The 10,825-nt window shown below is 46.5% G+C and overlaps 1 protein-coding gene across 2 annotated transcripts in view; it reads right to left on the minus strand.

The window, feature by feature from the left end:
- Nucleotides 1-10,825, minus strand: part of Ubr3 (Ubr3 ubiquitin ligase) — a 78,162-nt gene that overhangs the window by 5,414 nt on the left and 61,923 nt on the right. For both annotated transcript variants that reach the window (XM_089728985.1, XM_089728984.1), the window contains exons 9-19: nucleotides 7,357-7,538; nucleotides 6,444-6,568; nucleotides 5,616-5,758; nucleotides 4,839-5,002; nucleotides 4,315-4,766; nucleotides 3,606-3,700; nucleotides 2,944-3,018; nucleotides 1,814-1,934; nucleotides 1,437-1,525; nucleotides 1,015-1,162; nucleotides 450-585 (exon numbers count right to left, since the gene is read on the minus strand). In XM_089728985.1, coding sequence (XP_089585111.1) covers nucleotides 450-585; nucleotides 1,015-1,162; nucleotides 1,437-1,525; nucleotides 1,814-1,934; nucleotides 2,944-3,018; nucleotides 3,606-3,700; nucleotides 4,315-4,766; nucleotides 4,839-5,002; nucleotides 5,616-5,758; nucleotides 6,444-6,568; nucleotides 7,357-7,538 — 1,730 coding nt within the window. The remainder of the gene's footprint in view (nucleotides 1-449; nucleotides 586-1,014; nucleotides 1,163-1,436; nucleotides 1,526-1,813; nucleotides 1,935-2,943; nucleotides 3,019-3,605; nucleotides 3,701-4,314; nucleotides 4,767-4,838; nucleotides 5,003-5,615; nucleotides 5,759-6,443; nucleotides 6,569-7,356; nucleotides 7,539-10,825) is intronic.

Here is a 10,825-nt window from a genome sequence, read left to right on the forward strand (position 1 = left end):
ATGAATGGAGTGTGTGAATGACGATATGAGAGAGGAGAGAGTGTTGATATGACAGCTGATAGAAGAGAATAGAAGAGAAAAATTAACTGTGCCGACCCCACCTAGTGGGATAAGGTAGAGAAAAAGAAGAAAGAAGAGAAACACTAAAAAAAGAAGATGACAACACTCAAATTTTACTGTCCTCACTATCGTCTTAAAATTGTGCATAATTTTCCCAATTCATTTGTTAATTCTTTTAAATTGTGATCAAAAACACAATTATTTTAAGCGCTTATCCTGAAGCACATGCGGTTGAGATGTTGTTTACTAAATGAAGGTATGGTTTAGTTAACAAGGCTGATATTAAAGAACGCATTCCACTAATGTTTGTAAATGAGGACCATTGGATCGCTCATTTGCAATAATGTTTGAGTCATGACGTGATGAAGAGATGAGATAGTGTAGTGGACCTGGCCAGGTGCTCGGCGTGGCGCTCCCGCTGCTGCGGCCACAGCTGCTCGCGCACGTGCTGCACGTGCTGGCGGCAGCGCGGGTCCAGGCTGCACATGCGCCGCAGCACGCGCCCGATCCAGAACGGGCCGTCGCCTGCGGGCCACGGACGCCGCGTTACTTCTGCCACTTCTCGCTTATGCTACGTTTACTTGTGCCCTCAGGGAGCTGTGGTAACCACCGGTAACATGATATGGGTCACTTGTAGTAACAAGCTGGTGGTATGACTATTGTGAGTTTGCGCGGGTAGGTACCACCACCCCGCCTATTTCTGCCGTGAAGCAGTAATGCGTTTCAAGGATAGGGCAGCCATTGTAACTATACTTGAGATCTTAGAACTTATATCTCAAGGTGGGTGGCGCATTTACGTTGTAGATGTCTATGGGCTCCAGTAACCACTTAACACCAGGTGAGCTGTGAGCTCGTCCACCAAACTAGGATATAAAAAAAAGCGGCGAGCTTCGGTACAGTGTTCAGCCATGAAGTGGCAGACAAGGATAACCAGAGTGGCGGGCGCGCCCGTACCGACGGGCTCGTGCGCGGCGGGCGCGGGCTCGTCGGGGCTGAAGGAGTCGAGGCGGCCGGACAGCTGCGAGTGCAGCTTCAGCAGCAGCGATATTATGGACTCGTTCACGGGTATCGAGTCCTCCTCCGTCTGGTTCTGCAGCTCCATCTGACAACACATTGCTTATTATTCATTATAAGATCAAGCCGAAAACTGTACATAGGGTTGTACTAGATTAATCGATTCAACGAAAACGATTTTTTTTTTCGAAATCAATATATTTTGTTGGGATGTTATTTTATAAAACTTTTTGAATTTGATTGGTTTTGTGCCATGTAATTCACTACATTATTAGAAATAGTGGTATACACAGAGTAAATGCCAAGCATTCCCTAGGAACCCAGACTAGTTCAAATTACTTGGACAGTTCGATGCACGGTACCTGCGTGTCGTGGTTGCTGGTGGACGGCAGGTCGAAGTGTGGGGGGGCGGGCAGCGCGGGGGCGTCGTCCCACTCCGGACCCTCCGTGTCTGTGAACACACGCACAGCTCTTAGTCTCGTCCGCAGGGCTGCCGCGCTGGGGTCATAGAACTACACACCGTCGATCGTTATTACGTACTGTTATAACCCTAGTATGAAGGCTATTTGGCTGACAGCCCTAACCAAGCTGCACGATCAGCATTCCCGAGTCCTCCTGTTCCGTCCGTCCCGCGAACAGTGAGAGCGGTGGACTTCCAACTCTGAATCAGTGCGCGCGACTGTCATCGGAGCTCCATACCTAGCGAGTAAGTAGCGAAGTCCGCTGTATCAGCACGTACCGTAGTCGATGCGGTGCGGCGGGGGGGCGCGCGGGGGGGCGCGCGGGGGGCCGGCGGGCAGCGCGAGGCTCATCTCGGAGTCCTGCAGCACCAGGGCGCGGCTCTCGTCCTCCATGATCCCCTGGACACCACCACCAAGCGTTACGCGAGTTCCGTTCCGTCCCTCGGCTGGGACGGGTACGGCACTCAAAACAATTTACAACAATTTGTTACCAAATTCAACACCGTAGCAAATATTTTTCCAAATTATATATACAATTCCAAATTTAATTTTTTTTTATTGCCCTTTTAGGCAGACGAGCATACGGCCCACCTGATGGTGAGTGGTTACCGTCGCCCATGTACTTCAGCAATGCCAGGGGCAGAAGCCGCTGCCTACCGCTTAATACTCTCCACAAGCCTCGTTTGAAGAAGGACATGTCATAACGCTCGGGAAACACCGTGGAGGGGAGCTCATTCCATAGCCGGATGGTACGTGGCAAAAAAGATCTCTGGAAACGCACTGTGGATGACCGCAGTGGCTCCAGGTAGTATGGATGAACTCTACTCCGGTGGCGGGCGGTGCGATGGTAAAAACGAGATGCCGGTATCATTTATGTCAGACAATAGACATTTATGTCAGAATTATTTTTATTGTAATACTTGTATTCAATTTTTTTTTAATGAAATTTTTCATATAATAATAATCTTTCTATAATTAATTATTGATATAGTTATTTTCTAAAGTAACGTGCGATATCTCAAATCTATTTCTACAACTTTTATTTTCTAAAAAATAGGGTAACTATAAACCAAAATACTATATTATTATTCTAATTACCAAATCCACTTTAATGTTTTTATCAATTGTAAGTTAATTTGAACTTAATATTTTCTGTTCTTACTATAAATAACTTAACCTTTAATCTATAATATTATTTCTGGTGGTAGCGTGCGTGTGCGTGTGCGTGTGCGCCCGCACGGGTGGCGCCGCTGTACGGTGACCACATTAATGTTATTAATCTCTATGGGCTCCGGTATCCACTCAACACCGTGGACCGTGAGTTTGTTCAACTGTTTCAGTTACAATAATGAGGTCTCACGCCATAGCTCAGCTGGTACTAGTGTATACAAGCGGGAGGGTCTGGTACCTCGAGCGCGCGCACGTAGGGCATGACGTCGGCGTCGTCGGAGCGGTCCTCCGCCATGGAGTCCCCGCGCGCCACCTGAAGCAGATGTGGGGACGGGTTTTGTAAGTAAATTCAACCGAATTTGCAGTTGTTCAAGACGGAAACGGTTAAAAGGAAACAAATCAGGCAGCTATCTAGGAGTACGAGGGGCTGAGAGACTGAGCGAGTGCTTCAGCATATCTGAAGAACTAATGGTACTTGGAGATTTTAACACTCCCCACGAAATGTTGGGAAGTTGCGGTTCAAAACCGCTGACCCTCTGGGTTGGGCTGCCTACAATTGCTGCCAAAAATTTGTGTCTACACATCTCCGGTGCGAGCCCCCCAATGGAATGAATTGAATTTAATTCATTCAAATAATTAACCCTTATTGTCACGTGCATTACAAAGCTCGGGCTCGCGAGTAGTTCTGCTACTTTTACTGGGTTCCATACAATAGATAGCCGTTCTCACGGATCGTTTGACGCAGAAACTTCAGCTGTATTTTGCACCGCATGTTCTACAGAGTGCTCTGAGGAATTTTTAAGTTTTTATTAGTTACGTGGACTATTTATTAATATAGCTAAACTTGACGAAACTGCAATCTATTGTCTAAAGGAGTGTCTGGGTAGCGTGCAGACGTACCTGTCGCGGCGAGGGCACCGCCAGCGCCGTGCTGGGGGCCGTGGGCAGCGACAGCAGCGCCGGCTCCAGCTCCGAGGACTCCCACTCCGTGTCGCCTGCGGACGTTCTTGCAGCTTTGACCCCATGTGGTTTACGGGTTAGATTAATGGCTGAACTGGTTGCGCCAATTTCGAAAACGCATTACTGCTTCACGGCAGAAATAGGCAGGGTGATGGTATCTACCCGTGCAGGATACCTTACTCACAAGACGTTCTTCCACGAGTAATTATGCAAATTATAATTTTACCTATTTGATTTTTATTACACGATGTGATTCCTTCGCCGTGGAAATCAATCGTGAACATTTGTTGAGTACGTATTTCATTAGAAAAATTGTACCCGTCTGCGGGATTCGAACACCGGCGCATTGCTACATACGAATGCACCGAGCGTCTTATTCCATTATTTGGATTAATATGGTGTTAGCCTCATTGATAATATTTATTAGAAATAGATAGTAGCTCCCAAATTTTTGAGTAATTTTAAACAGGCTGTAAATTATGTACTGCGCAGAAACAAATTAGATATTTTTGAGTAAGAGACAAACAAAGGTTATTTTTGAGTAACAATTTTTTGATTGCAGAATACTAATTTGATTTGTAGTTAAAATTGAAATTGCAACTTTTCTCAATGAAGTTGATTGCGTTGGAGAGATGCGTGCGCGACTCACTGTCGACGGGCGCGTAGTGCGCGGGCGGCGCGGGGCGGGGCGCGGGGCGCGGCACGGCCAGCACGCGCGTGCACGCCGCCTGCGTGGGGGACGCGCCGCCCAGCGCCCGCAGCAGCGCCGCGCCCGACACGCAGCGCGCCGCGCCCTCCTCGCGCTGCAGCACCGCGCTGCGCGGGTCCGCGGGCGCGCCGGGCGCCAGCGCCGCGTCCAGCAGGTGCAGCGCCAGCGCCAGCACGTGGTCGGGCGGCGCGTGCGGCGGCGGCTGGTCGGCGGCGCGGCGGTGCACGGCGCGGTGCAGCACGGCCAGCAGCGCGCCCAGCAGCACGCCGCTGCGGCACACGGCGCGCGGGTCGCCGGCGCCGGGGGGCGCGGGGCCGGGCGGCGCGCGCAGGGGGGGCCACAGCGTGCCCAGGCGCGCCGCCGAGCCCGCTCCCTTCCTCTTCTCCCGGACGCTGCAGGCACACGAGACGTTCAGTTGGTGGCGGGTGCGGGGGTGCGGGGGGTGCGGCGGCGCGACTACTCACTAGGCCGTGTAGCGCTCCATGGAGGCGTGGAAGTCGCGGCGGTGCACGGCGCGGCGCAGCACGTGCAGCGGGTCGTAGTACTGCTCCCACACGACGGGGCGCGGCACGAACAGCCCCTGCTCCAGGTTCTCGGAGCCCCGGGGCGGCGGCCGGTACGTGGACAGCTGCGAGTCGACGCCGTCGTTATATTGTGCTCAATTTTAACGTCCGTCTGGTGTAGTGATAAGTGACATGGTCACTACACAAGGGGGTCGCGGGTTCGAATCCCGCCAAGGGAAGATATTTGTATGATAAATATAAATGTATTTTCCAGGGTTATGGATGTATATTAAATATATGTATGTGTATAATAAAAATATATTTCCGTTATCTGGTACCTGTAACACAAGTTCTTTACGAACTTATCACGGAACCAGTTAACGTGGCGTGATTGTTAGTAAAATATTTATATTTATATTCATTTATAATTATAATGTAAACATTTCACAGTCAATGTATTAATTATAAAATGAAACTTTCAACACATTAACCTCAACATCAGACAATCGTCATAGCAATAAGTATAAGATTGAATTATCCGATACTATTTAACCTCTTCGGGGAGTGCCATATGTGAACATCTTTTTAATTTTATTCTTATTTTTTATTTATTATTTATTGAATTGTATTCAATATAAAATGAACAAATTGCAATAAAAAATATATTAAATTAATGTTTTTAATACATTAAAGTCCGTCCCTGAAGAGGCTAAGCTAGTACTGTAGTTAGACACCCACCTCCTTGAGCACGGTCTCGAAGTTCTTGGTGTGCGCGTTCCCGGAGCGCTCGGGCATGAGCTCCAGCAGCTGCGAGTGCGTCTTGTCGCCGGCGGCCAGCAGCGTGCTCACCTCCAGCCGGGACTGCGTGAGCTCGTCGTTGCCTGCAACACCACCAGGACGAGGGACGCATATGACGACTTGACGACTTACTGGTGGGAGGCTGCGAGTCCGTACGGGTAGGTACCACCACCCTGCCTATTTCTGCCGTGAAGCAGTAATGCGTTTCGGTTTGAAGAGCGGGGCAGCCGTTGTAACTATACTCAGACCTTAGAACTTATATCTCAAAGTGGGTGGCGTATTTACGTTGTAGATGTCTATGGGCTCCAGTAACCACTTAACACCAGGTGGGCTGTGAACTCGTCCACCCATCTAAGCAATAAAAATAAATAAAAATAAAAACTTCAGTGTTAAAAACATTTGGTAAGCTGGTCGAGTGGTATGAGCGCCTCGGTGGGCGGTACCCCTTACTGTATTACCACTTTTGAGAAATGTATTTTTTGAAAAAGTCATTGGGGATCAACTACGGTACCGACGGTATTAATATTTTTAAATAATTATCAACAAAATAAACTCGGTCTTGCGACTCCAAGCTAGGCACCTCTGTGCTGTGGGAGACAGAGACTGATATTTATACATTTAAATACATACTACATAAATATGTATTAGGCACCCAGGCACAAAAAAAAAAATTGTTTTTTATTTGATTTGATTTGATTTGAAAGCAAGTAAACCTGATGTGGGGACCAAACTCACGAACGCTAATAGCTGCAACAGTCAGCTACTCACCAAGGTTGGTCCTGGAGGAGACCAGTATCGCCAGGAACGTGAGCAGGCCCTCGACCATGGCGTCCTGCTCGGCCGCCTGCACCGGCGACATGGGCAGCATGCTCAACCACTCCCGAACTCCGAACCTGAGGAGCCGAATGTTCATACGTGCGCGACTAGACTCGGAACACATTCTTCGGTTAATGCTTCCACAGTTTTTTTTCCTACTTATGCTGATAGCCTTGAGAGGCTATTTCAGCTTCACCCTAATGTGTGTAGGTGAGCTCACGGGGCTCAAGCCGGAGTGTTGCTAACACCGACCCTATCAAGAGCAGAGCTTCGCAGAATCTACCACCGGATCGGAAACGCGACCCACTGAGAAGATCCAGCGAGAAACTCAGTGGGCTGTGTCTGAGGGTTAATTCGCTCGTCGAGCCCTTCGTCGCAAGCGATGGGTTCGACGAGGACGGTGACCGGTGCTTGTGGTGCCTAAAAGCACCGTTAATGGACTTCCACAGTATAATCTGGCGCTCATTACTATCGATCAACTCTTCGAATACTTTAATGTCTCGTGGTGACGGACTGCCGGAGGGCTTCTTTTACCCCTACCTATGCTGATAGCCTTGAGAGGCTATATCAGCGTTACCAGACGTGTAGCTAAACTCAAGGGGCTAATACTTGGCGAAGTCATTAACTCTGGCCCTAGTAAGAGCAGTGCAGAGTCTACCACCGGATCGGAAACACGAACCACTGAGAAGATGCGGCGAGACACTCAGTTAGCGTGCTATTCCAATTCCGCAAAACGTCCAAATGTCGATGGCAATAGCAAACGCGAAATTAAACCGTAAAAGTTCTTGCAGATAGTTATGCAAATATTTCCATTGGTTGTAGGCGTAAAGTCAGTAACTGAACACGCACTGGTGTAGGCACTCACATGTCAATGCACATGTCCATGAACTGGTCCGGCGGCAGGTGGGCGGCGCATATCTGCAGCCAGTATATGTCCATGTCGACCATTGAATTGCAGAAGTTCGCCTGGATGTAGGTCATCGCTTGGCCTTTGATCTGGAGGCCGTTCCTGACCCAAACTCCAGCCAGGATCTCGTAGAATAGACTCTGTAACAAAGATTAATATCTTGAACGAGTGAGCAATGAATGAAACTCAATCAAGCGTCGCAACTTTGAGGGTACATTCAAATTTCGTAGCCATATAACATCTTTTCTCAATACCCATCTAACAAATGTTTACTAATGACTTCTGGGATGGAGTAACTACCCGACCCAGATGACCAGAGGCAAGGCAAAGCCGCCATCGCTCCAAGCACCGTGTCGAAGCCCGGTGAGCTCACCTAGCCATACGCGCGTAATTGGAATAGACCCATAGACTGCCAACGATTAAGCAAGAAAAAATTAAGTAATGATATCGTGTAGGTATCTACCAAAACTATACGGCAATTTTCTGTAAAACATTAGATAAACCTAATTTGAGGTCGTTAGTGGCATTAACTGTTCTGATGTCTATGGGCCTCGCTAAGCGCACAACACAAGGTTGGCCGTGAGCTAGTTCACCCATCCATAGAAATACTGGTGTGGTAGGACCTCTTATGAGTCCGCACGTGTAAGTACCACGACTCTGCCCATTTCTACCGTCAAGTAGTAGTGCATTTCGGTTTGAAGGGTGGGGCAGCCGTTGTAATTATACTGAGACCTTAGAACTCATATCTCAAGGTGGGTAGCGGCATTTACGCTGTAGATATCTATGGGCTCCGGTAACCACTTAATACCAGGTGGGCTGTGAGCTCGGTCAACTACCCAAGCAAAAAAAAAAACATAAAAAAGTATGTTCCAACGTGACGCACGATATCATATTAGCTACACATTGAATACACAACGAATGAGTTCTATTTGATACTTTGTTGCCTTATCATAATTAAACAAAGGAACTGTTTGTTATATACGTCAAACACAAGGCATAATAGTATCCGAAAACGAAGACATTTAAGGGGATCCCGCCAAAACAAGATAATACAGAAAATCCCGAATCGAATATTATTTTTATTGCCTTTGTAGGCACTCGAGCATACGGCCCAACTGATGGTGAGTGGTTAACGTCGCTCACGGACATCAGCAGTGGCAGGGGCACAGCCAAATAGCTGCCTACCATTGAGTACTCTCGGCAAGCCTCATTAGGACATATCATAGCGTTCGGGAAACTCCGTGGAGGGGAGCTCATTTCCGAGCCGGATGGTACGTGGCAGAAATGTTATCTGGAAACGCACTTTCATTGAACGCAGCGGTTCCATATAGCATGGATGAACCCTACTCCGGTGACGAGAGGTGTGATGGTAAAAATAGTACTCATCTAAGCAATAAAAAAAAAATTTAAAAAAAAAGGGTCTAAACTCTTAAGAAGTTAAATTGAATAATTCAGTTCTAAGGTAAGGCCTAGGGGTAGAGGTCCCAAACGATGGTCGGACCAAATAGCGGAGGAACTGGGGATACCTATCAGCGACGCACTCCACCGGGCTGCAGGGCGGGATCGATGGAGACAGTTGGTTGACGAAATCGGACGGAGTCACGATCCTCAGCAGTGAGGAACCGATCGAAGAGAGAGAGAAGGTAAGATAGAATCATACGCCAAATTTAAATACAGGGACTTAGTATACAGTTAGTAATACAAATGACATTCTTTTTTCTTCAAGTATATAGTATATAAGTTGACTCTATAATGATCCACATAAAGACCATAATTAATAGGTACATTAACGTGTAACTATGGAAGCATACAGGATATAAACAAAAGTATTCTTAAAAGATGCACACATGCGTCTAACATTTGAATCCCGTTTGGTATCGATGCTATAAATTCGTGTCCCTAGAAAAAAACATTAATTATATGTTTTGTATAGAACAAATACATAAAAATTCGTTGCAGGACCAAAAAAAAACAATCCCCTGGGGCTACAGAGAGCCGTTAAAGACATAAAAGTTAGAAATTAATCGTTAATATATGCAGGAATGTCTTCCTTGATTAACGGATAAATTAATATCTTTAATCATTTCATTTTTTAAGCAGTTAAACTTTTAATTTATACTTTACTACAAAACAAATGTGATATAGAGTCACTTATATATTTAATATGTGAACGAAGCCAAGGGCCGCCTGCTGATAAGTGGTTGTCGAAAACACGCACAGACATACCAATTTGAACGAAATTTAACTTTTATCTCTACCTATTCTCTGGTAGCCTAGGGGCTATTTCAGCTATATTAAAATATTTGTCGATCGTTGCCCTATTAGAACCGTTCACATAAGCGTATTTTTCTTTTCCAACCTATGCTGATAGCCTTGAGAGGCTATTTCAGCTTCTCCTTGACGTGTTGGTGAGCTCACGGGGCTCAAACTGGGAGTGTTGTAAATACTGGCCTTAGCAAGAGCAGTGCTTCGCAGAATCTACCACCGGATCGGAAACGCGACCCACTGAGAAGATCCGGCGAGAAACTCAGTGGGCAAATATGCGTCACTGGACGCACGAACAATGCTTGAACAGTCTGCTTAGTGAGAGTTTTTTAACGTCTCGATCGCGTAAAAGTTAAGTCAAATTTGGCACGCATTTGAAACAGCGCCCCTAGCGGCAAACGTAGACATACGTTCCAACTCCATACAAATTTGAGATAACTTTAACGCTATCGAGAACGTTAAAAAACTCGCACAAGCACACTGAAAATGCCATCCTGTGTTATGTTCCAGGGTAGCGTAACAATGTATTGTTATTTTTTTCCACATAGGACACGGCCGCGCCTTATGTGGCTTATGTCTTTACTCAGAGACGGGAATGAAAGTGTAAATCCAATTTTATTTATTACGGTTGTATAGCGTAACTACGGGAAGCTGGTTATATGTGGAAGCTCCCATGGGTGGATACTGTCTACCATGCCACCATGCATCTGTCGCAAAGCAATCAAACACTAAATAAGCTTTGTATGTCTATGTCTTAAGGCACGGCATGAGTATGGCATTCCCGCTGCGGTATGTGTGTGTTTCGAAAACCACTTAACCTTAAGTTGGCCGTGCACGCGTCCGCCGCAAGTTGGCTGATCGAACAAAAATTTTAAACCGACTTAACATGAAAGCGTCTTTTTACATTTATTCGTCAAAGAAAACGAAAGTTTGTAGAAATGTTAGTAGGGGATACAAAAATGTTGCAAGGAAATAAAAAAAGAATTAAATTTTGCGAGAATAACCATTAGTTGTTAAAGTGTACAGGGTGCAGCGCAACTTGAATTTAAAACATTGCGTTTGCGGGTTTTTCTTTCCGAAGTATGAATTTAATATTTTGTAAATAATAACAATAATAAAGATTAAAAAGTAAGAAATGAGCTTTAGTAGCAAACGAAACTTA

This window comes from Bombyx mandarina, chromosome 08, assembly GCF_030267445.1.
Source record: "Bombyx mandarina strain Sakado chromosome 08, ASM3026744v2".
NCBI classification, from domain to species: domain Eukaryota; kingdom Metazoa; phylum Arthropoda; class Insecta; order Lepidoptera; family Bombycidae; genus Bombyx; species Bombyx mandarina.